Source organism: Alligator mississippiensis, chromosome 15, assembly GCF_030867095.1.
Source record: "Alligator mississippiensis isolate rAllMis1 chromosome 15, rAllMis1, whole genome shotgun sequence".
Classification (NCBI taxonomy): domain Eukaryota; kingdom Metazoa; phylum Chordata; order Crocodylia; family Alligatoridae; genus Alligator; species Alligator mississippiensis.
This window is the reverse complement of record NC_081838.1, coordinates 20,215,873-20,242,096: the sequence shown is the minus strand read 5'-3', so window position 1 is coordinate 20,242,096 and position 26,224 is coordinate 20,215,873. Positions and strand designations below refer to the sequence as shown.

The window sequence follows — 26,224 nt, the reverse complement described above, 5'->3', positions numbered from 1 at the left end:
AAGGTCCCGTCCAGCCCCAACGTCGATGAAGTAGGGGTGCACCTTCGGGGCCGGTACCGATAGCCAATTTTTTTTTTTTTTGGAAGGAGGCGTGCTGGCCGGTAGGGCTGCCTCCAGCTCTGCGCGCTGTGGGGGGCTGGGAGGGGGAAGCGAAGATCAACCCCCCCCTCCCCACCGGGTCAGGCTGATTTCCCACAGGGACGATTTTCCTTATATCGGTGCAAATCCGATATGGGACCAATGTATGGTGCAGCTGCAGCCCCGAGCAGGAAAAGGCGGGACGGGCCGGGGCCAGCACCGCCCCACGACCAAAACAGACGACACCCGTGTGTGTGTTTGGGGGGGAGGTGATTGCGGGGTGCCCTACCTGGGGTGCCGCAGCCGAGGGGGTGCCCGGGGGGACCCCGAGGTGCAGGCGGCGGCAGAAACCCGGGCACGGCTGATGGCGCGCGCAGCCGAGGAGCCCGGTTTCGTCCTTGGCGCCGCGTGACGTAGTGCCGGTTGCGCGGAAGCTCACACTGTTGCCTCCGCGTCGAAAAAGAATCCCCCGGCCCCTGCCAGCCCTGCCGGGGACCCCGGCACCCCGCATGAGGGCAGGGGCTAGTGCCTCCTAGGACGGGCCCCTAGCTAGGCTAGCCGGGGCTGGGTAGAGGACGCTGCCGCGGCCGCTCCCTCCACCTCAGAGCCGGCGGCGCGCATCCCTCCGCGCCCGGGGGCGGGGCCTCCGGGCACTTCCGGGTCCGCCATCTTGTCTCCCGCCCTGCGGCGCTGCGGGGGTGGCGCCCCGGGCCCTGCCTGGCGCCCAGGTGAGAGTAGCCCGCGGCCGGCGGGGGCTGGGGGACCCCAACCGGGGGCTGGTGGGTGCGGGATCAGGCTTGGAGCCGGGGGGCGCAGGCAGACGAGACGAGACGCCGTCGCTGATCCCTGCCCGGGTCGCGCTGCGGCGGAGGGGCTGCCACGCGCCCCACGTGGCGGCAGCCGAGTCTGATCCCCGGGAGACGCTGACAGCAGCGTTACAAATCCCCGGGCTGCGAGCAGCTCAAGTGCGGGGGTCCGTGCGGCGCTGGGGCCCGCCCCGGGGTTGTGGGCGAAGCGCGCGGGCCGGTCACGAGCGTGTCCTCAGGGAGCCCGGCACCGACACGCGCGTGGGCACACCCCGGCCCCGGCCCCGGCCCGTGCAGGCGCGCGCCTGGGTTGTGTCGCGGTGCCCGGAGGGGGAGGATTGAAGCGGGGGTGGGGGGGGTCGCTTTACGGGTTGTGCCGGGTGGTTTCAAGCAGTCCGGTTCCGCTGTCACCGTCGCGCAGGCCGGGGACAAAGCGGGGTCCTTTTTTTTTCTTCCCCTCCTTTTTATTACATGTTGGATATCACAGCCGTCAGGTCTTCGTGGCAGCGGGATAGTGATTCAGCTCCTGCCTTCTTATAATTCACCTTGCGGACAGCGGCGCTTGTAGGAAAGTTAGAGGCTTTAAAATAACAGCGTGCCAGTTTACAAGCGTCAGGTATCCGGGTCTAGAGGGGGAGAGAAAAAGCAATCGGGCCCGTGGTGGAAGTGATATCTTTTATTAGACCAACTAGATTTTTGCAACAACAAAAAAACCTTTAATTGGAAGCTTTCAGGCACAAACGCCCACCCCACTGCAGACATCAGAGAAAAGATTCGTAGGTGCGGCGGTTGGAAGGGACCTCAACAGATCGAGTCCAACCCGACTGTAAAAGTTTTCCAGGGTAGAAATGAAAGTTTGTATTTCATAGGAGAGTTGAAGGGATGGTAAAATCCCCTGTTTGGAAAAGTTCATTTTATATGCAGATTAGGCTCACAGAAAAGTTGGAATAGTCTTTACCGCGAAAGCTTGCAAGTAAAGGTATTTTTTTTGTTTTTGCAAAAATCTAGTTGGTCTAATAAAAGAGATCCACCTCTACCAAGAGTCCTGATTTGATTTTACAAGTGGAAATTTGACATTGTTAGTATTGCCAGATGAAAGCGTGCGCACGCGCGCGTGTGTGTGTGTGTGTGTGTGTCTCTGCACACCAAATTGTTAATTGAAGTATAACGTTTTGTCCTGCAGCTTTCCTTTCGTTCAAATTATTTTTAACACTTGAAACTAAGAAAACAGTATCGCACTTAGGTGTCCTGTCTAGGTCCATGTGGAGTCGCAGATAAGCAGTTGACATATAGCCATTTGAACGCTGCGCATAAATTAATTTCTAGGCTTGAAGTCCATATTTCATAGGAATTAAATTCCATTGTATATATGTCATGGACTTGAGTGTTGTATTTCAGTCTACCTTATTACCATATTTATAATTTTATAATACAGTTTTTAAAAATAGAAGCATTGTTTCTTGGTAGATTTAGTAAAAGTCTGGGAACTTCAGAATTATATTTCCAGCTCTAATACAGACTGTCTTTATGATCATGAACAAGTCATTTGAGTTATAAAGTTCCCTTTGTTCTCTGTGAACTGAGGGCAGGATCACTGGCACCTGCATGTGGGGCAGAGGGTAGTTGTGAAGCTCAAATAATGGCTGCAAAATGATTTGAAAATAAAAATTGTTGCATGCTATCATTACTAGTTAATGATGTAATTGCCCTTACAGGTCTGATCCTGGAATCAGATCCTTATCGGCAAACTCCATGTCTACATAACTGCCCTCAGTTAAATGGGGTTGCGTGTCAACGTTCTCAGCTAATTCAGTTTCAGGATCAGGCCTGTATTTTTGCATTCCCATCATGCTTCAAAAATGAAATCTATTTAAGCACTTAAAGCATTAAGTAATATTTACTGTGTTGGTCACAGCCACCCACTGAAAATCCGTGTCCCAGGTCTGGTGGATGTTGTTTTAATCATACCATGCATTTTAACATATTTCTTGTCTTTTTTTTAAACAGCATTCTGAAAATATCTGTTCCCATGTATAAAAATGTCGTTAGTGGATCTAGGGAAGAGGTTGCTAGAAGCAGCTCGCAAAGGACAGGATGATGAAGTGAGAACATTGATGGCCAACGGTGCTCCTTTCACCACTGATTGGGTATGTTTTGAGCAAAAAAGGCCCTCTTCTCTGGTATAGAACGGGGGTCCTGGGTGGCGGTATGATAGCAGGTGACAGAATCTGTAGTTGCCTTTTGGATACACTTTCAAAATACCGTTTGAAGACCAGGCTGATGAATAACTGCATTTTACTGCTGACAGATTCAAAGTACTTCCTAGTGATATGATAATAGATGACTGTTTATACAATTCTGGGCCCTGATCCTGCAAGCTGATCATCATGGAATGACCTGTTTCCTTAGTAAGGCCCATGTGTTGAGCTTTGCTATTGGAAATAGTTCTGCTGAACTCTGTGGGGCTTCTTGTGGGTAGTAGAGTATATGAATAAATGTTTGCGAGACTGGGGCTAATCATGACATTGCACTCTTGGTAAATGACCGGTTTGGGTCCTTTATTCTTGTCAGCATATTTTAGAATATAGTTACGTGACAATACAGAGAAAGCACAGTGACCTGCTGAGCTCGGAGAGTGCAAGTGGGATTTAGAGCTGGTATAAATGGACAGGTAGTGAGCTTTTTAATTCTTATGGTAATACAGAATTATCATAAATGAAGCATCTTTAAATATTGGACAGATTTTTAGACTAATAATGAATCGATAACTAACCTAATGTTAACATCTGCTGTCTAATGTATGTGCACATACATTTAGTCCCATACAGTGCAGAATATTCACACACAGGCACTTGGTGTCTTTAAGAAGTCAGATTTCCAAAACTGAACACAACAGTCATTGAAATACTTGAAAGAAGTAGTTAAATGTGAAGGATAGCTGGAAATTGTTTAGGAATGCTTTGTGAGGTCCAGAAAACCCCTGCGATTTTGCAGTTTTGGGGAAAAGTTTTCTGTTTAAAAAATAATCCGTCTGTTTAGGAAAGGTGAACAAACAGAATTCTAACAATATTTTAAATCTTCCCCTATCTAATATCAGTAAAATTCTCAATCATGATGTGGAAAAAGATAAAAGCATTCAAGACATCTTTCAAAATACAGAACAGAAATGAGGGTAATGTTTTTCACTGTGATATGAATAAAACAGGTGTCACAGCAGATAAAGAGTACATTTGTTCCCAAAACAGCAAATGGCAAATACATAAATATATTCACAGGTAAAGAGCTTAATAGTTTACCAAGGAAATATCTTTTGGGGTTTTTTTAAGTAAAAAGGTCAGGTGCATTTTTTTCTTTTATGAAATTAGTTAGTTGCAATTTTTTAAAACTGCTTAACATGTTCATTATAATTAACATGCTTCGTGGACTGCTTTGAGCAGAGAGTAACTTTGTCATCTTAAATCACTTTTAGCTTGGAACATCACCTCTTCATCTTGCTGCTCAGTATGGCCACTACTCAACAGCAGAAGTGCTGCTCCGCGCTGGTGTTAGTAGAGATGCTCGAACCAAGGTAGACAGGACACCTCTGCATATGGCTGCAGCTGATGGACACACGCACATCGTAGAACTACTAATTAGGGTAAATGACATGTCATGTGTAAAACAATATGGAACATAAATCTAATAGCAAACATTATTGTACTACTTGATAAACCTTTTTTAAAAAGTTATGAGGTCATTAATGCTTGCTTAGATATCTTGGTGGTAGAAGACTGCCCCTTTTTTTGTATGATTTTAAAATTCTTCTTTAAATTATTCAGTGCAATTACAGTTTATGTACTGATACATAACAACCATGCAGTTGGCGCACTGGCTGAAATGGGGAGTCATGTCAGTCATTACATCATTTCCGCCTCGGGTCAGACAGGTTACCTGAGGTTCAGCCTAGAATAAGCTGAAACGAGTCCCCCTCTGGAGTCATCCTAAATAGACACTTATTGAGGAAAAAGGGAAGTGCATCACTTAGATTAAGTTAATAGTGTCCTTTTAATGTACATTTGCACTTGAAATGCTTTGCTTACTATCGCGACTAATGCCAAGGATGAATATGAGGGAGGTTGGTACCAAAACAAAGCCTCTGATTCCTTTGGTGTTGTGTGTCTGAATTTGTTAACACTTTTCTTTAGCCTGTTTTTCTAGAGTTGCGGAATGTTTCTACTCTAACAGTATTTACACTAAATAAATGCTTTGATTTCCCTCAGAACGGTGCAGATGTAAATGCCAGGGACATGCTAAAGATGACTGCCTTGCACTGGGCAACAGAACACAACCATCAAGATGTTGTAGAGTTGCTGATAAAATATGGAGCGGATGTTCATGCTTTCAGCAAGTTTGATAAATCAGCCTTTGATATAGCTCTGGACAAAAACAATCCAGAGACTCTGGTAATGCTGCAGGTGGGTGAAGGAAGAATACTGTTACCTGCCTGTAGCACAGGGCAATCGAATAAGAACAAGTACTTCCTACAGAAGTTTCTCTTTGACATACTTTAATCAAAAATGAGTGCTAGCTTGTATAAAAGATTGCCTTATCAACCAGGTGTTAAAGTCTTAGAGTAATAAGTTTGAAGCATTAGTTCTATAGTAACTGATTGGCACTGCATCATGTGTAAACAGTGGAATACTCCTGAATTCATGGCATGGCCCTTTTTTATAGATTTTAATAAGCCCGCTTCAAGAAATGAAAATTAATATCATTCACTTTCTTAAGTTGACTGTTTGATTAGTAAAGGTCTCTAGAAAGCAGGCCTGACTGTCTATTGCTTGCATGTAGCACAGTGACCTACACTGCTGCGTTGTTCTTGCCTCACACTGCTGCAAACTGGTGTGACAAAATTGAGTCCTCAAAAGTGCTCCAAGGGACACAAAATATTTATGTTGTTGGAGATGAGATAAGAGCCTGTACCTGATTACATCCTGTTCTTTAGGAGGCAATGCAGAATCGGGTAAACTCAAATCTGGACAGATCAAATCCCATCACGAGCACAGTGACTGTTACCTCACCATTCATCCTTACTTCAGGGGAAGTTCTCAACCTTGCCAGCCTCGTTTCTTCAGCAAACACCAAAACAACCTCAGGTAGGCTGTTGTGAATACATAGGGGAAAAGTTTCCTTGGACAGGTGTTTAGAGAGATGCATCCCTTAGTTCAGCTGTCTCAAGAGTAGAGAACACAATCAGAGTTGCTAGGCAAAGAGTTGTAAATAAAGTGGAGTGCACCAAAATTAAAATTAAGAATTATATCCTGCCCTATCCATAAAACTTTAGGATGACTGACAAAAACAACTCACAAGATGAGAGAGAAATACCTGTACTAGCCAAAAATACACTATATTTATAGGAGGGGATGAGCCTGCTCTTCAGCTGATGCAGATGCATGTAGTTCATTTTCAGCAGAGCTGACCTGTTTTACACCAGTCGAAGAGCTGGTCCAGCATATTATAAGTAAGAAACTAAAATGCTTATAGCCCAAGAACTAGAAAAACTTCAAATTTAATTAGTTTATCATTCCAAAAAAAATGCAGTTTGGCCACGTGTACGTAATCCTTACATTTATGCAAGAGTCAATATCTTGCTTAATTGGTTATCTACAAAGGTAGAATGAGTAACGTATATTTGAATGTCAAACGAGAAAACAGATGGGAAATCCTTCTAGAATGAAAAAATATATTGGGTCCACAAACCAGTAGCATGTATTATTTTTTTTTTGTCCAATTAAAGAGAGAGAAAAATGAGAGATCTAGTTATTTCCATCACCCTTAATTAGAAAAAAAATCATTTAATGCTAAATATGAATTCTTCTCATAAGCTTCTGAAATGATTTTTGTAATTGGAAGTCCAGACCACTGCTTCTTTTCAGTCAGATGGAGGCCACTAAATACAAAGATTATGAAGTCATTTAAGAGTTTTACTCTGCAAACCCTTCTGCATATAAGTGGGTTTTTTTTAAGTTAGCAGGGCTGTACATACGCATGAATGTTTGCTTTAGTTGATTGGGGTGACGCTGCAAATGTTCGTGTTGATATTTCTGTTTTCAGTTCTGCATCCAGAGCTACACAAGTGACCTCTGTGCCTGTTGCATGGCCCTACTAATTTCAGCAGGGCTCTGAACATGTGCTTGTAGGAACTCGTCCTCTGACTTATTCATTTAATACATTTGACAAATTCCTTCCCTTAAATTAAACCCCCCCCTGAAATTCTGAGCAGAAACATTTGTGTTATATACCATGTGGATAATGCCATGCTTTCTCAGCAGCATCTCAAAGCAAGAACATTCCTGTATTGTGTACAGACATAGGACTGGAAAGGGACTCCTGGACTCTGATATCAGACATATAAATAATTCCTTTCATTATCTTATCACACTGAGTCTTGAAACTACTTAGGTTGTTTGCCTCCTGCTCTTGGAAGACTGTTTCTGAGCCTCATTCCTCAAATAGTCAAAACTTTCTAATTTCCACTCTAAATCTATTCATGGTTGGTTGTTTTACACCGGCATTTTCCTTTAGTTTTTACCAGTGGTGCTCAACTTCTTGCCCATGGGCCAGATCTAGCCTGCAGAATCAGATAATGTGGCCCCTGCAGGTTATGTGCTAACCGCACATGGAATTTGACTCGCAGACCAACCCTATGCCACTCATCTGGTCTGCAAGGTCATACAGTTGGGTGCCATTGATTTAAACGCTTCTCTCTCCCACAGTATTCATCCTCTGAAGAATTAGTAAAGAGTGATGTCAGCTTCTCTTGGCCTTCATTTTGCTAGGCTAAGAAATCCAGGCACCTTCTCTCCACTCCCCAGAAAGGCTCTCTTGTTCCAGTTTGAATTCACCCTTTTTAACTGAAATAATACACAATATTCAAAATGAGGGCCATGTACAATGTCCTTATTACTTCTCCATGTCTCCTAGAAGTACTTCACCTGGTATGTCCTAGGTGTATTGACATTTTACATAACCATACAGTGTTGATGGATCATAGATCTCTTGTGATCTGCTAACTCAGCCAGGTCTTCTCCTCACTTGTTTCCAGCAGCAGGTTAGTGCTAACATTAAAAAAGATGGGGGAACAATCCAGTAAAGAGATGGTCTTTCCTGATTTTTGCTTTCTGCTAGATGACATAAGCATTTTCCCTTATCCCCACAGGAGGGCACTAGTGACTGTTTTCAGCACAGAAAATATTTTTGCTTTTTTTTTTCCTCACTGGTTAAGACATTCTTATTTAACTTATTACTCTTAGATCATCACATTTTTTTTCCTTTAAATTTCACAAGGAAAAATAGCTTGCCAGGAGATACTTGATAAGCATCTAAAAATAGTTCACTGAGCGTACAAATTTGGGCTCATCTATTTTTATTTCTCGTCGTTCCCATTATCTCAGTCCTTTTTTAAACAGGGTATTACTGTGGTCATTTAAAGGAAGAGGCTCATTTGTGTTGCTTCAACAAATTGGCAGCTGCATTCCAGTAACTTGAAAGGCTAGTGCTAATAGTCCTTGCAACATTTCTGTTTTTATTACATTTCAACCAGGAAAACTCCTTTTCCCCACGAGCTGAATTGCTTGAGCTGGCATCCAGACAGTATGTTGAAATTGTGAAACAAGAATTTGGGGAGATTGATTTGCTTGTATTGTTCAAGTTTCTTTTGATACTTGCTGTTCAGTAACCCAAACAAGTAGGAATTGTGGAAACTGGCATAGTGCAAAGCCAGGACATGACATACAGCAGTCACTTTGGCATAATGCAGAAGTATTTATCCTGTGCATGAGTATCATGTCCAGACTGGAATAAACTCCCTCCAGGGTTGGTGCAGTCACCTACGCTGGAGGTTTTCAAGAGGAGACTAGACAGTCACCTCGCTGGGGTCACTTAACCCCAGTTGTCTTCCTGCCTTGAGTGGGGGGGCTGGACCCAACGATCTGCAAGGTCCCTTCCAGCCTCTAACATCTTATGAATCACAGAATCGGAGAAAATTAGGGTTGGAAGGGACCTCGGGAAGTCTAGTCCGACCCTGTTGCTCAAAGCAGAACCAGCCCCAACTACATCCTTCCAGCCAAGGCTTTGTCTGGCTGGGCCTTAAAAGCCTCCAAGGATGAAGGCTCCCTCCCCCCTCTCTGGGTAGCCTGTTCCAGTGCTTTACTACCTTCCTAATGAGAGGTTTTTTTCCTAATATCCAACCTCAACTTCCCTTGCTTCATCTGGAGCCCATTGCTCCTTGTTCTGTCATCTGCCGCCACTGAGAACAGTCCAGCTGCATTTTCTCTGGGACCACCCTGCAGGGAGCTGAAGGCTGCTATCAGATCCCGCCTCCATCTTTCCTTCTCCAAACTAAATAAGAGTACTGAAGCTCAACTGTGTTTGTGTGAGGCTCTTCAATTTGATCATGCAACATGGAATGGGTTTTGAAGACATTGTTCACAACTGTTCAGAATGAGAACTCAGTGAGGTGCCAACTTAGAGTTTGGTAGCCCAATAAACTATTATCTGGCCTGTTGTAAGTCTCTACAACAGTAAAATAGTCCACCTTGCATCAGATCATTACAGTGAATTCCTTGGAACTTGTTCCTAGTAACATGCATTTTAAATCCAGTAAAATGAACAGTAGGTGTAAGAGATGTATTTCAAGTGTTTTAAGGATAGTATGCTTGGGCTGTTCTAGCTCTTGAAGTGATGATGCTGAGTATGTATTACAAGCTGGAAAAACTTTTTTTTTCATTTGAGCAGTGTGGTTTGTTTTCACAGTTCCTATTGCATTGCATTGATTTAAGGGTAAAACATGCTTCTACTGAAAATATCCTTCAGCTTACCTTCATCTCTTCCAAACAGGCGATTCCCATGTATCTACAGTGCAATTTTCAAACTCAACAACCTCAGTACTTGCTACCCTTGCTGCACTAGCTGAAGCATCTGCACCCCTTTCCAATTCGAACAGAGCTACAAGTAGGTGAAATAAATCTGACATTCATATAAACTTATTTAATGCCTAGCAGGTAGCTTGCAAGGAATCTCAAGGAAATCAGGTTAACTAGAGAGAGATGCTAAATGGTGACATTTGACAGTGTCTGTGAGACTATTGGATTCACTTGTTATCGCAGCTCATGCTTATTTTATTTTTATTTTATTTTACTATCATAGCTGACTGTGTTTTATCTCCCCCTGCCCAGCTTCAGTTCTGTGAAACAGCTTGCTTGGAGTGTTGTGTCCCAGATTTCATAGTTTATGCATTTTCTTGACTTCAAATAAAATGTTGGCTTTATAACCATCATTTTGGATGTCATGAGACCTTGGTAGAATGTGCGTTCTGTTAATGTTTTATTTTGGGAAGTCCTTTTGCAACATTTTTACAATGTGTAGCTTGTGAAAGCTAGCAGCTGACTTTATTTTGATCAATTTAAGGTTTTTTTTAATAAGCCTTATGTAATATCTTTTTGAGCCTTTTTTTTCAAAAACAGAATATTTCTTAATCTTTAGTCTGAAGATAAACTCTAGCAGCACCTTCCCCACTCCCACGTAATAATTTTCTATTTCAGATAATGCGTTATACTAACTGCTCTCCACCTTTGGCTACTTTATAAAGGTATGTGAATGAGGTCAGATACCCCTCTCTTTCCTACATTAGCATCCTACCCAAGGAATGGGACATGTCTGAGGAGTCCTGATTTCCTTAATATTTGCATGAGCTGTCTAGAGTTTTATGTAAAAGTATCCAAATAGCCAAACAGGCTTTCAGATGTCATCCAGCTGAACTAAAAAGTATTCTTGTTGTTGGTTTGGTCGTGCTTAAATACATGAGCAGTAGGGCTGTGCGAAATTTCACCACCAGTTTTGTTTTGATGCTGTTTTGACCTGTTTCAAGGTCAAAACAGCAAAATCAAAATGAAACGGATATGGTCGAAACAGCCTCAAAACAAACCGAGCCAAGTCGAAACGGTTCAATGCTCTTTTGCCCATAGGCTATAATGGGGAAGGTCAAAACAGCCTATAACTTTGTTATTTCTGGCCACATTTGGATAAAACTTGCAGAAATGGTAGCCCCTTCTGAGGGCATAAACTGTGCCAAATTTCAAGAAGATAGGTTTGGGGAGTTTGGAAAAACTGCACCCCAAAATCTTGTCATGTGTATGTGTTAAGTCACAGCAGGGTCAAAACTGCAGGCATGCTAGCCCCTGCTGAGGCCATAAAGCCTGCCAGGTTTCAAGGAGATAAGTACAGGGTTTTAGGGGAAACTGCACCTCAAGTTGCGGACAAGCAAAACATGTGACATGGGTGACACTGCGTGTGTTAAGGCGCAGCAGGGTGAAAGCTGCAGGTCTGCTAGCCCCTGCTGTGGCCACAAAGCCTGCCAGCTGTCGAGATCAGTGCAGGGGTTTTGGGGCCCTGCATCTCTGGTTGCTGACAGACAAAACTCGTGACGTGGGTGCTTGTGCAGCTGACTGTGTCTGTCTTGGGGCAGTTGATTGTCTGTATTGATTATTTCCTCTCCTTAGTCCTGGTTTTGCAGATGTTAATCCATGCTTGTTAAATCATTATGTAGTAGCTAGGTCCTGTATATTGAGCTGGTCCCTGAGTGAATCGTGATTGATTGGTAACACAGTAACTTAGCAGCCAAGCCTGCAGTAGTGTCCACCCCTCCAGTGCCCCAAGACAGACACAATTGCACAAACACCCATGTCATGAGTTTTGCTTGTCTGCAGCTTGAGGTCCAGTATCCCCCAAACCCCTGCACTTCTCTCCTTGAAACTTGGCAGGCTTTGTGGCCTGAGCAGGGGCCCCCACCCCTGCAGTTTTCAGCCCGCTGCACCTTAACACACACAGTGTCATCTATATCACGAGTTTTTCCTGTCAGCAGCTTGAGGTGCAGTTCCCGCCCAAAACCCTGCACCTATCACCTTGAAATTTGGCAGGCTTTGTGGCCTCACCAGGGATTACTACCCCCACGGTTTTGACCCTGCTGTGGCTTAACACATACACATGACATTAATTTTACTTTCAAGAGTTTGGGGTGCAGTTTCTCTGACCCCCTTGCACCTACCTTCCTGAAACGTGGCATGCATCATGCCCTCAGAACGGGCTACCATTCCTGCAAGTTTCATCCAGATCTGGCCGGAAATGACAGTTATAGCCTGTTTCAACCTTCCCCATTATATCCTATGGGCGAAACATCGAAAGAGGGTCCAAACAGTAAAACGTTTCGACAGAACGAAATGGAACAGCCGTTTCAATTCAAAACAAAAGTTGAAACGAAACACTGTTCTGTTGAAACGCTGGTCAAAACAAAAGGCTTCTGTTTCACACAACCCTAATGAGCAGGTTTCAGGCTGTGTATGTGCAAAATGTTTGCATTTGTTCCTCTTCCGAGCTGCTTATTCACATTTGTGCCTGTGCTCTAAGGTGTGAAAAGAGAATGATTTTTTTTTTTTTTACCATCTCAAAGCTGTTTTGATTCTTTTATTAGTAATGCTTTGTCTACATTTGCAGATACTTCAGTATATGGATTATGCTTAGGCTTGGCAGAATTCAGTTTCTCTTTTTTTAATCATTTTGACCAAAAATATGTTTATTTTTAAACATTTATTTCAATTTTGATCGATTTTTAATTTTCAGGATTGTGCAAAACTAGAAGTGTGGGCGGCAGACAATTTATTAATGACACTATGCTGTTAAAAGCTGTATAAAATCACATGTCCAAATGTAAAAAAGTAAATATCCATAAATCAGTAAATCATACCTGCTTTCAATCATTCTGTTCATTTGGTAGTACGTTTAAAAAAAAAAAATGTGAAAGTCCAAATTACAGTACTCCTGTGTTGGACCAGCATCCTCACATGTCTACAGGCACCCGCCCTGTACTTTTAAAATAACTGTTTGGTTAGAAAAATTCACATGACATATCTTGACATTTCATTAGAAGAAACTGCAATTTGTTTCTCAGATGAAATCTCCAGCTCCTGTACTTAAAATACAGTCATTCTCTAGAATATTCACAAAAACAGTGAGTATTCCAGAAAATATCCTACGATTGTGTAGGACTGCTCCTCCTGTCATCACGCACCCCATCAGCCTTCATTTTTCTAATGTCTTTCTGTAAATGTCAGTTATTAATGATGGAAATATTTTTTTCATCTGTCTGTGAGTGTGAAATGAATTCAACATTTATCGGCATTTCCCAATTAAAAATCTAATCCTGCCAAGCCTAATTATGATGCAGTGAGGTTTGACTCCTTTAAGCGTAGCGGGGGGTTGTTTGTTTGTTCTTAAGATGGCTGATTTAGGAGGGTTTTTTGCTCTGATTTTCCAGCTACCACAGAGGAGGTTGTAGAAGCAAATTCTGTAGACTCTGCAATACAGCAGGTGGTTGGCAGTGGAGGTCAGCGAGTCATCACAATAGTGACAGATGGAGTTCCACTGAGCAATCTCCAGGCAGCTATTCCTACGAGTGGCATCAACCAGCCTTTCATAGTGACCATGCAAGATGGGCAGCAAGGTAAAACACTACTCGGTTTAGAAAACTTTAAGCCAATTTTAGGTTTCTTTCTCAGAAAGGAAAAAGAAACAACATGTTCACACAAGCACACTCGCACTGTGGTTTGTGTGTAAACACAAGCACACTGTAGCAAAGTAGCTTTTAGAATGTTACTTCTGTTTGTGGTATGATGTTACAAGTGTGTACTTGGACACTGCTTTATGAAAGGGAAAGGTAGAAAAATGGTTACTTAATACAAAGGTTAGACCTTAGAAATTCTTTTGTAATTTCACAAAGACACAATGCTGCCCTTATTAGCTTTAATTCTAAAGATTAAAATATAAAGCATGCATAAGTTCATCTTTTAACCCAGTGGATCTTTTGCACTGGTATCTGATGCATCCAGACTGGCCAGGATTGTTTCCTACCACATGACTATATGCGTCACTCTGAATCTAGACTTTAATGACTTAGGCAATGGAGCTTATACCAGTTCCCTTGGGTGATGATTCCACAGTTTAATAGAACTTGCTTTTAGGACATTTTTCCTAGCTATCAAGTTAATTATGCTCTTTCTGTTCTACAGTGCTATTTATATTGCCTTAGGTGATCCTACTCTGTCAGTTTTACAAGTCATGTATGCATAATGCTTAACGAAACAAGGCAGAGATCTATGATACTTCATTTTTCATTTCCTTAAGAACTACAGAACGTCAGCCGTATCTGCTAGCTGTGATTCTGTTAACATGCTGTATCAGTGCTTGCTTATTTGGTTTGATATCAGTAAATAAGAGGATAGTATCAGATAAGCATGGATTTCTTACAACAGAGGTAGATGAATTGTAATGAAATAGCTATTTCAATTTTGCTTCTTCCTTTTCATTAATGGAAAGCAATGAAATAGTTTTTCAGATCAAAAGCTAACAAAAGGAAGTCCTTTCTCACGTAACATGTAATTAAACCGTGGAACTTGTTGCCACCAGATGTGGAAGCTGACAGTTTAGCCCAATACAAAAAGGAATGAACAAATCCTTGGGAACAGGACATTAGCAGCTGTCGAGCATGGGTCGGGTGGCTATTGAGCATGGATCAGAGCTTCCTAGACCTTAAGTGCTGGAGGCTGTAAGTGAAAAAGGAGCGGTGGAAAAAACCATGGTCACACCCAGTTCACTCTTCCTTTCAGCCCCTGCTCTCTGTCCCTGTGTAACACAGGAGACTGGGCAAGATGGACCTATGATCAGAACCTGTCAATGGCACTTCTAGAACTATTTTCCAAATTTCAACCAATAATTCTTGGTCCATAGTTTGTTCTTAGTCACTGTGGGCATCTTTACACATGCTCGGGGGCGTTTTAAATAGAGCAGCTCCAAGAGCCACTCTAATTAAAGCACCTGCAGCGTCTCATGTATTCAGTTGTGACTGCTAATTGGCACACTCCAACAGACTCGGTTAATCGAGCCTGCTCCTACATGCTGTAATTACAGCGTGTCAGAGCAGCGCCCCGCATGTCTACAGGCATCCTATGTTTTAAAATTAGGGCTGTTTGGTTAGAGCAAGGGTGTCCAACCTTTTTGAATGTGGGGCCGGATCATGAACTTTTTATCACCCAGTGGGCTGGCAAGCCATATTCAGTGACCTCACCGGAAGTGACATCACATCAGGAAGTGATGTCACGTGACCTTTGACACCAGTGAAGTCGCAGGAAGTGACAATGAAATGGGTCTGCTCTGCACGGGAACTTACTCCGTGCCTCCGTCTGCTCCGGCCCAACCCCAGGGTGCCCCCAGCTCCGCACGGGAACTTACCTCGTGCCTCCGTCCACCACGCATACAGGCAGGGCGCAGGCCATGCTGCAGCTCCCCCGGCCACATGCCGGGGGCAAGGGGCGGAGCCCGTCCCCAGCTCCTCCAATCAGGCACAGCTGGGGCAGTCCCGCTCCGCGCAGCCCTCAGGGCAGCTGCGGCAGGACCTGGCTCACTAATGAGCCGGGCCCCGCATGGGTAAGCAGCTCCCCTCCCCTCGCTGCCAGTTGGGGCCTGCGGGCTGGCCCTGCCCGCCTTGCCGCTGCCCTGCCACCGCGGCTCTGCTGGCGCTGCCGTGGCTCCGCACTCCACCGCCACAGCTCTGCCACCGCTGCCGTGGCTCTGCGACCCGCAGCAGCAGTGCCAACCACGGGCCAGATAAAATGGCTGGCGGGCTGCATGGCGGCCTGCAGGCCGCATGTTGGACAAGCCTGGGTTAGAGCAAGTCACATGACACATCTTGATATTTCATTAAAGGAAATTTCAATACGTTTCTCAGATTAAAAAAAAAATCTCCAGCTCCTGTACTTAAAATACAGTCATTTTCTGAAATAGTCCCCAAAATAGTATATACCTTTTTACTTAATTCAATTACTGACTATCAAGAAGATCAGTATTAATTTAACTACAGTTTTACCTCGCTTTATGCTCTACATGCGTTCCTGGAAAATGGCACATAACTTGAATTCACATAAAGTGAACCCACTTTACAATGTAACAAATGGGGATACATTCCAAGACCTCGACTGTACTGACCCCCAGGCCTATTTCTACCACTTTTACAAGACAATTTTGGTACTCACCAACAGCAGGCAGTACACACAAGCACAGGGTACTATCATAATGGGGATGGCAACTACAGAAACACATCTCGCTCATTGTCTGCAACAAGCACAGATCCACACGGGAGACTTTTGCTGCACGTCACTCTCACAAAGCACGGCACAAAGCAGCTAACTGGGTTTCCACCACAACAATTGCACACAAGTGAATTTACCTCACATATAACGATTTTTTGGTATAAAAAAGGGTCATCATGTAAGTGAATTCGCACGTACAGAACCTGCATAAAGCAAGGGAAACGTGTACAGGCATTTTCTAAAACAGTGAGGTATGGTTGTTTTTTTTTTTAACAAAATTGTTCTTCATAAGTTAAGATGTTCCTAGCTAAGTTGTGACTGATTTGAAAAATCATTCTTTTAGTTGCATTAGGTAGGACATCTTATTTCAGAATCAAGAAGCAGTCCTTGACTGGATCACAAGCTCAGCTTCTACCTAGTGGAATTTGGACTTTACTGATTTAAATTCCTCCTATTTTAACTTCCGAGTTGTCTCTCTTGGTGGATTCTGATAAAGTATCTGTGCCACTTTGTATAACAACTTCTTGCATTTTAATATTCCAGTTTTAAATGTACCTGCTGGTCAGATTACAGAGGAGACTGTTATTGAAGAAGACGGTGATGTAGAAGAGGAAGAACAACCACTAGCCAAGAAGCAAAAAGTTGAACAAGATGCCAGTGATTTGGAAGAAAACGAGGTATATGTTTTTGTTCACGACTTTCACTGACAATAGGAACAGTCTAAGCAGGTGTTCCTAATATACTAAGAACCTAGGGTTCCTGGTATATTAGCAAAAGCTCAAAATATAGATGACATGACTTGTGTTGCTTTCCCTTGATTATTGGTATCTTTATAATGCATTTACATAAATGGTTCCCCCCCCCATTGTTTTAATATTCAGTAAGTTAACATGGGGGGTTGGTTAAGTTGTTAGTGTAGAAGATCCTCAAATTAATCACTTCTTGCAACCTTTAGTTCATTTTTCAGCCTAAGCTTTTGACCTGAACTATTCCACTCCATTCCCAAATCCATCTAAATGACCCTGTAAACTAACTTGCTCTGCACTTTCTCTTGGGAAGAAGCTTTTTATTGGCAGAACTTGCATTTTGAAAGTTTTAGCACCTGTAATTGTCTCTCAGTCTTATTTCCTGACTCGTTACCACTGTTGCTTTTGTGTCTTAGTAGCCATTTGTTTGCACACTACTTCCTATTATGGAAATGTCACTAATTAGGCTTTCAGAGGTCACTCATAACTATAAAATTAATCTGATTTCACTAGGTGATGGCCCAGCGGCTGATGTCTGTCTTAAGGTGTATCCCGGGCAACTGTGGTTCACTTACTTTAAGTCACCAGTTAGCATTAGACAGTAACTCTCCAACTGGCTGGATTTGTACCAGTAGCTTAGAAGCAGAAAGCTTTTTAATCCCCATTGTCTTGAGACATCGCACGTTCGGAATGCATTTGTTCTGTCATGGATACCGGGATGTTTTGTTTTGGCCATCACATCGCCTTTGGGGTATTAGTCACAGGTTGTCTTGTCTTGTAGGACAGCAGTGAAAGGGAAATGTTACAGTTACAATTGCAAGAAGCAAACCGGAAGGCTCAGGAATACCGAAACCAGCTGTTCAAGAAGGAACAAGAAGCAGAGCAGTACCGGCTAAAGCTTGAAGCCATGGCAAGGCAGCAGCCCAATGGAGAGGAGATCACAGTGGTCGAGGAGGTTGCCGAGGTAGATGCTGTTGTTGTATCATCGGAAGAGATGGGGGCAGCAGGCACAGTGATGTTAGCAGAGCAACCTACTGATGTTGCTGTGGAAACTGTAACTTCCTAACTTTCAAATGACCTTCATTTAAAAAAAAAAAAAAACCCACAAGAAAAAAAACATCTAAAGAAGTTGCTGTTTGCAAGGAACATTGTGAGCCAGGTAGCATAAGATCTCCACACAGTTAGAAAACTGAAGAACAGAACTGCTTGTGTGCTCCCAATTGGAGGGATGAGAATCCCTCCAGCAGCTCCATAACATGGTTTTGCTTTCAGCACAGAACCAAAAGGTGCTTTTTCAGTCGAACCTGGAAAAATGGCATACTTCGTTCATTTTAACCAGCAAGTGATCTAAAAGCCTATTTTGTTATGTAGGCCTGTAATGTTGGGGGGAGGGTGGTACCTCATTGCCAAAGTAGCTGGTAATAACTCTCAGCTGCCCTGAGTTTACTGCACTGAAAACAGATTTTATGCAATGACCTGACATATTTGCACCCTTTTTTGTGTAGTTGTGTGGCTTGGGAGACAGTTTCTGGAAACGTCTGTTTTGGGGTTTTAACAAGTTGGGATTTCAGAGGAAAGTGAACTTCATTGCCCGAATGGAAACACTAGTGACAGCATCTGCAAAAAGCACCTTGAGAAAAGGAGAAAAATAGATCAATCTTTGGAGTACAAAATCCAGACTACATTGAAACACAACCAGCACTCTTGCTAGAGGGGAAAAAAAGCACAGGCTGAGGTTGCATGAATTTCAGTACTTAAGTAATTTGATATATCAGGGAATATCAAGCCTGTCCTTTCTGGTCTGTGTTTTAGAAAGTGCTGTCTGCATCTGAACCCTTTGCTGCCAGAGGGCATCGCAGTTTTCTTTTCTGTTTTTTAAACACAGTTTTCTGGGACTTAGGTATTCTGTTTAGTACTTTTGTGCTATATAATGGCACCGACTTTGCTTATATATGCAAAATAAGCCTGAAAAGTGGTATGGGTGGTATGTACATTATTACTAAATAGTACATTTTAAAACTGAAAGCTAAAACCAAAATCCAACAACTGACTTCTCTTTTAGCTAAGTCTTCACGGTCTCCACTTTTCTTTCCTGTACTGTTTTGCTTGGAGGCCCAGCTAGTAAAGTTGGCAAAACTTTCCATGCGCAGATACGTTTCTCTTGTTCCAGGATAGAAGTAAAACTCATTGGAAGTGTCCCAACTGTGGGATCAGTAATGCAGTTTTAATTGGTGATCGTGAGTGAAACAGGTTTAAATTATAAGAATGTCACCTGATCAATTTGGTTGCAGGGTTTAGGAAGGGCTAACTGACCTCTTTCTCAAAAGACTGACATGACATAGACAGTGCTACTGGTGCCTTAATTTTTTTTTTGTTTTAATATGTCTCCTTCCTTTGCAAGATAAGGTTCATGAACTTGATGGTTTTTGTTGACAGAATTTGCCATTTGCTCCCACATATAAGTTAGTTGTACATCTGTGAGGTTTGGCAATAAGCACATTAATCATTGTTAATGTGGTTATGTACTGATACAGATAGCTCCTTCATTGCATTTCTTTGCTAGCAGATATGCCCAGGGGGTGAAAGCTGAGATGGATAATAGAGACTTCATCTGTTAAGATGATAACTCCTCAGATTTGAAACATAGCTAACTCCTTAGAGGAGACTGGCTTTAATCATAGGAGCTTGGTATAAATTTGTATGGTAGCTGTCGTTCAAGAGTGGCTAGTTCATAATTGGTAGCAACGATGTTGGAGGTAAGGTCATAAGTAGAGATGTGGGTACCCCTGCTTGAATTAATTTTGTTCTCTTGCATTCGTGAGGATCTAATCCATAACAGATGTAAAAAGCTAGTGTTTTCTAGCACAGAGGTTCCCAACCAACCGGGCTGCGGCCTGGTACTGGGCCAGGAAGGGTTGGCTGCCTGGTAGTGGCACAAGCCCGCCGCTCAGACCCCCGTCTGTCTGCCCAGGTGGGTGGCTTCTGCTGCCGGCAGTCACATGCAGGGTTAAAACTGGGTGGCAGGGCGGCCCCGGAAGAGGCAGCCACCTCCATGCATCCCATCCTGCTCCTGTGCCAGTTCACAGAATAAAAAAGGCTGAGAACCACTGGTCTAGCAGCTAGAATTCTGTAGCAACCTTTTCTAAAGCATGAACTGCCACTTCTGTCTGCATGTTCAAAGAGACTCCCATTCCCATGGTGCTTATCTCGTACCTGTTCAGTATATTTGACTATGCACTTTGGCCTAGAAGTTCTCCGACTACATATACTTTACCAAAAGCTTCCATTTTTGCTCATGAACCCTTTCTGGCTTCAGCTAGATTGTGTAGCTGGAACGGAGCAGACTTTGGCATAGCTGCAAACCCACAGAGTACTTGTATAGTTTGTATTTATTTTGTACATAGATTTATAGTACAAAGCTTTTTTAAGATATATATATATATATATATATGTCTCATAACAAAGTGCAGATAAAATATTGTGCCTTTAGAAATGAAGGAAGGAAAAATTTAGCAGTGGATTAATATAAATCTCAGTTATAAAATGTAGTTGCCTTACTGGAAAAGGAGCAACATGTTTCTTGAACAGATATTAGATGTAAAGGTATTGTTTCTCTTTCATTGAAAGAGGCAGTGGTGTTATCCAGGTCTTTGACTTATCCAAACCATGCCCTTGTCAGTGCAGATGTTTGTGCCTTCCCTTGTGTTTTAGAATCGTAGGGCTGGAAGGGATTATGCACAGTCCCTTACTCAGGGCAGGATCATCCCTGCTTAAACCAGCCAAGCGTCTGTCCAACCTGCTCTTGAAAATTTCCAGGGATGGAGATGCCATAACTTCTCTACGTTACCCATTCCAGTGCCTGACCACCCTCATAGTCAGAAAGTTCCTCCTTATCTCCTACCCAAATTTCCTTGGCTGCAGCTTGAGTCCGTTGTTCCTAGTCCTGTCCACTCCAGCCGCAGAGAAACCCATCTCCATCCTCTCTGTAACTGCCCTCCAGATATTTAAAGACTGTTACCAAATCCCTCTCGGTTGTCTTTTCCCCAGACTAAACCCCAGCTCTTTCAGCCTTTCCTCCTAAGTCGTGTTTCCCAGGCCTATGATCATTTTTGTTGCTTTTTGCTGGACTCCTGAGGTTTTGCTCGGTCCAGTGTTTTTAAACAGGGTATCCATTATGTAAGCCAGCAGTGGCCAAACTCCCTAACCCTTGTAGCTAGAAACCAAAATGTTGATATGGCTGAGAGCCACAGGGCGCACACCTTTCATGATGCTTGGCGATCATTGCAGCACCCCAGCTCAGATCAGTTTGCTGATAATTTGTCTTTCTCCAGGAGCTCCATTTTACTGTCAGGGAGCAGCACGCAGCTCATGAGCCATGGTCTGGCCACTCCTGACACCAGCTGAGAGAACCCCTTGGTTGACCTTTGCTGGTAAGGGGGTTGTGTCTGAACAAGCTCTTCAGCGTTTTTTGAGTGCATTGATTAGCTGCTGGAGTTATGAGCAGGTAACAAATGTTGCAAGTTGTGATCAAATGTTCTGCACTCCTTTTGATGGAGACCATGAGGGTAACTTTGGCCTCTTGAGGGCAAAGAGGTGCAAGTTGGTCTTTGATGTCTTTTCTTTTTAATTCTTGTGGATAGCAGCAGAACAGTGAAAATGTCCAGACTGGGAGAATCAAGCATCTGTCTGCAGACCACAGCTTTGGAGAGGGGGTTGGGAAAAAGACCATACCCATTTTGATCTTTTAGCAGCAGTTGGCTTGATCTGTACCAGAAACCCCAAGCAGGATTGAGGGTGAGATGTGATTGGCTCTGCAGTCTGTTCCAAACCAGTGAGCTAGAAGACGGCACAAACCGAAGGTTGGCAGGGGAAAAAACCTGCCTGGGGTAGGTGAGAATAAATGAGGTCCATTTGGAAGGTTATGTTTCACTACATCTTGATTATCTCCTTGGATGTGGTGGATGCAGCAATTAGTATCAAGCAAATAGCTGATCATGCTGTTGCTTCTCCAGCAGCTAGATGGAGGTTAAAGAAAATAAGTGCTTTATAACAGGGGTATCAAATATCTGACCTGCAGAGGTGGGTGTCCTGGCAAGGGAGGCTTTTGCCGTGGTTGCCAGCAGCCAAGGAGTTAACATTGCGACCACCACTCAACCCCCCCAAAGTGTGACCGTGGGCAGCGATAACAAAGGCCCAGTTCAGATTAGGGGACACGCACACATTTTCTACCCTGACTTGAGCAAAAACCTGGGAAAATAAACAGTACCCAGGTGTTCCCATAGGAACAGACTTCCCCACCTGCAAGCAATAGTCAACTCTACAGAGTTTATCAAGTTGCAGGGAAGTGGGACAAACGGTCTTGCGGAAAACCTTAACAGTTAGTAAAGTTTATCACCATCAGTATGACCAGTTCTGTCCTTGTCCCACTCCTAGCTGCTCTCCCCACCCTTTCCCTTGCGTTGCCACCGCTGCAGCATTCACCCCTTGTGCTAGATGTGCTGACACCACAGCCGCAGCAACAGGGGTTGAGTGGTGACAGCATTAACTCCTTGATTGTTGGCATCAGCAGGTTCCACCTTTTAATCTGCCCCCAAAAACCCCTCAAAGCCCCAGATCAGACACTGTTTCAGTGCAGTTCTGGTTTCAATGTTAGTGCATTTAACCTTTTGATTCTCCTAGGGGAAATGGGGGGTTGTAAAAGTAATAGTAATCTAGCTGGGGTCATCTAGACCCAGCAGTCTTTCCTGCCTATGCAGGGGGTCAGACTCGATGATCTATTCAGGTCCCTTCTGACCCTAACATCTATGAATCTAGTCATCCAAGCACTCTGTAGTTATCAGTATATTTGAGGCGTTCTTAAACTGAACCTGAAAATGTGAGGCCAATATCATCATTGTAACAATGAGACAATATAATGAGGCGGGAGACAGGAGCATAAAAATATGAGCTAAATCCCAGGGGCACCTTGCAAAGAATTTACCCACCTTGCGTTAGCAAGACACAAGGCTTGGAGTGCAGCTTCCCAAAATACAGAAGCTGTCGTATGGAAAGGGCAGTTCAACAGCATCATCAGCACTAACATGCCACATCCAGCGGTCTCGGTGCTGTTTGATTCAGACCTATTTATTAGGTGTCATAAGGTTACAGCCTGTGTTGGTGATCACACAAAGTCCATGCAGGAGGACAAATGCTCTTTTTATTTCACGTGATGGACTATCGTCCTTCTTGTGATACGCCCATTAAACTGGCTGAGGCTGCAGAGAGGAGTTTGGCTGAGTACGTTTTAGTGAGGTTGAAACCAATCAGTCCTTTAAATTTCAGAACCTCTTTAGGTATTCTTTAAAGTATTCTCCACTTTAAAGATGCCCTAAATTGATAGCGCAGTCCAAGTAAAAATTGTGTTCATCCGGTGTGACTTTTTTTAAATGTGGCTAACATTTATAACAGTATTTTACTGGTTTTTCACACAAACATTTTTGGAAACTTAAAGACTCACAAAACTGCTTTCTTTGCATTGTGAAGGCTCACGGAAGCTTTTACTATTTGGGGTTTTTTATGTATCTAAGTGCATTTATTTATAACCAATGTAGCTATATTTATAGAAGAAAAACAAAGACTTTTATCTTTTCCAAAAGATGTTTTGAGGAAGGCTTTAATAATGGATATTTTGATGAATGAATGTTTTGCAGAAATGTGTCTCCTGATTTATAATGATTTCAGTATTCTGAAATGATGGTTGTCAGTGTTTCCTCTGAATTAAAAGGAATGCATTAATTTCCTTCCTTCTGTCTCGAGGAGAAAATCTGGATTGCAGCGGGAGGCTAAATGAGTAAATTTAGCCCAAACAGAATGATTTAGCAGGTCTGTACAAAATGTTTACAGAGCTAAAGGGACACTGCCAACTTCAAAACTGCATCAGCCCCAAAACGGTGCCTGTTGTATTTACTTGTAACACCTGAGATTACTACAGCAGAGAGAAATTGGTAAGAGTAGTGTGTACATTGTGCGTGCAACAGCATTATGCATACAGTCACTTCTGCCGTTTCCCCTGTACAGTGTCAGTTTTGCTCAAAGGCTTCAACTAGGGAACAGAAACTCCCCTTTAAAAAAAGATATCTAAGACTTAATGCTTATGGTGCCAGCAGTAAATGGAATTTTTTTAATTATTGGTGCACTTAAGTAAAGGTGACAGTTATATGCTGGAGTGGGGGGGAAAACACTGATTTTTTTTTTTTTTAAACGTTCTCCACGCAGGGTCCAAATTAAAATGGCAACATGTTTGCTAAATGCCTAGCATTTGAAACCAAAAATTAACTTTTTTGTACTGTCGGCTGCTGCAATTACAGGAGGAAAGCCAGTTGTTAACTTAGGAGCAGTGTTGTTAGCGGGATGTTCTGTGGGCTGTTTTTTAAAACAAGTATCAGGAAAAATGCATGCTAAGCACAGCTTCTGCAAGCACTTAATAAGCAAACGAGTAGCTTTATGTGACTAGTTTTGTTGAAATCAAAGATGTTTGCAAGAACAAGGCGTCTAGAGTGTGTGTGCGTCTGCACAGTCTAGATCCCACAGTTGTTTTTTAAAATTAAGCTATGAAGTACAAATACAGGATTATACAAAGTTTAAAAAGAAAACTTTGACCTTAAGCAATGTATAGTGATCTGTGCAAAACACTTAAATCCTCCCATGCCGCCTGCCTGAATTTTTAACAATTGGAGCTAATTGGTAAGCTTTTTTTATCTCTCTCCCTCCTGCATTTTTGAGAGGGCAGGAAAAGTGCGACTGACTTCATGAGAGCAATTAGTCAGAAAACCTATTTTTAAATTATTGGTTTTCCCCCTTTTAACATTAAGTTCTGTTAGATGGTTGAACACTACTTTAAAAGAATCCAGAAGGGCAAATTAAAAAAGCAGCAGCAAATTTAGCAGTTTTATTTTGATCAGGCCTGGACCCATAGTCTTGGACTCAGGTGAATCCCATCAAGCAGACTTCATTGCTTGAAGGAGTCTTTATTTGTATTTGGGCTTACATTTCCCTGCATGCGCTTCACATGAGATTCTCCGAGTCAGTGAATGTGATAGGAGGCAGCAGCAACTCGGGTTTTTTGTGCTTTTTCTTTTCTGATAATGCTGACTTGTAAATAGCCCGTGTTTAAAACTAAGCTTTGCCATTCTTATACTTAAAGGAGGAAAGTATGTTAAGCATGTCATGTAAGCCATAAATCTCCTTTAGTCTGAATCATTAAAGATTCATTACGGATTTTTTTTTTTATGATAAGCCTTGCATAGAAAGCTGTAAATACCCTGACGGAAATTTGCCGCTGATTCCAGCTCTCCTGGAAAACTGCAGACTGTTAGCAGCATGGACTTTTTCAGGGGAGTTATAGCGGAGTAGCTATCTATCCACTGCAGCTATTCTAGGAAACGACTTCCCCCCTGCTTGACCAGCCCGTAGTCACTTAAAATAATGCCTTGCTGAGTGACTCCCTTTTATTTTCTCCCCCACCTCTTAATGCCAGCACATTCCTGAGTCTCTCCGCATTTGCGAGAGGAGCACTTGGATTCTGCAGTCTTACCCCTAATCAGATCCAGATACTTTCACACCATTGAGGTCTGGCTGTGTATTTATCATCTGTGATGACAGGATCCTATTTCCACTTCATTACAAAAACTCCATTACAAATGCAATTAGCACTCTGATTTAAAAATTGAAGTGCCCGGAATTGTAAAGGATTCCAAATTAGCTTTATGTACAGGATGCTTTTTGAAAGCCAAAGTTTTTCTTTTTATATTCAGGATAATTGGGGGGGGGGGGGGGGGGGGGGGTTAAATGTTAAAATGTACACATGTATATACATTTTTATATATGTTTCTTAATAAAATGCCAAAGTCATGTATGTACTGGCCTTTTTCTTCCTTCGCTTCAGCAGAGTTCACTCAGGTCTGACTGCTGGAGGACCCCTAATCACAGTAACTTCCTTGCTTTCACTCCCAATATCATATTTATTTCCAGTCGCAACCTGCTTAGTGTTGCCTGGTGCTGTCATCTGTTACGTTCTACCCCAGAAGTGGCTGCATGTAAGTGATGAGTGAAGCTCTCCCACTTCCCTTTCAGAGGGATTTCTAATGGCTCTTTCCCCTGGGCATTAAAGTGTGTGGTCATGGGGCTGTATTCTCTCCCTAGCAGGGATTCTTTAGGATTGAAAGGATCATCTCTCATGCATAAAGGGACTGGGCTGTCACTGGCCTGCCAGCATGGGCTGAGGAGAGTTGTTCCACAAAGTACACAACTGCTCCCGTGTTTCTAGCCTAGTATCCAGACAGCTTGGGACACGTTACACACTTGCCAGCATCACAAGGTGTGATGCCATGGAATCAGACACAACCTGCTGATGTAGATGCAGTCAAAAGCGCAGCCCTTA

At 43.0% G+C, this 26,224-nt stretch overlaps 1 protein-coding gene across 1 annotated transcript; it reads left to right on the top strand.

Moving 5' to 3' along the window:
* Window positions 1-708: 708 nt before the first annotated feature.
* GABPB2 (GA binding protein transcription factor subunit beta 2) lies at window positions 709-25,699 on the top strand. Its single transcript, XM_006275397.4, has 9 exons — window positions 709-806; window positions 2,892-3,031; window positions 4,354-4,521; window positions 5,144-5,338; window positions 5,869-6,019; window positions 9,762-9,875; window positions 13,234-13,419; window positions 16,604-16,737; window positions 17,588-25,699. The coding sequence occupies exons 2-9, from the start codon at window positions 2,924-2,926 to the stop codon at window positions 17,870-17,872; spliced, it is 1,341 nt and encodes a 446-aa protein (XP_006275459.1). The 5' UTR covers window positions 709-806; window positions 2,892-2,923; the 3' UTR covers window positions 17,873-25,699.
* The last annotated feature ends 525 nt before the right edge of the window (window positions 25,700-26,224 follow it).

Coding starts and splice junctions, on each gene's coding strand:
- GABPB2 (XM_006275397.4), top strand. CDS start 2,924: ATGTCGTTAGTGGATCTAGGGAAGAGGTTGCTAGAAGCAGCTCGCAAA. Junction 3,032..4,353: donor CTCCTTTCACCACTGATTGG/GTATGTTTTGAG, acceptor AATCACTTTTAG/CTTGGAACATCACCTCTTCA. Junction 4,522..5,143: donor TCGTAGAACTACTAATTAGG/GTAAATGACATG, acceptor GATTTCCCTCAG/AACGGTGCAGATGTAAATGC.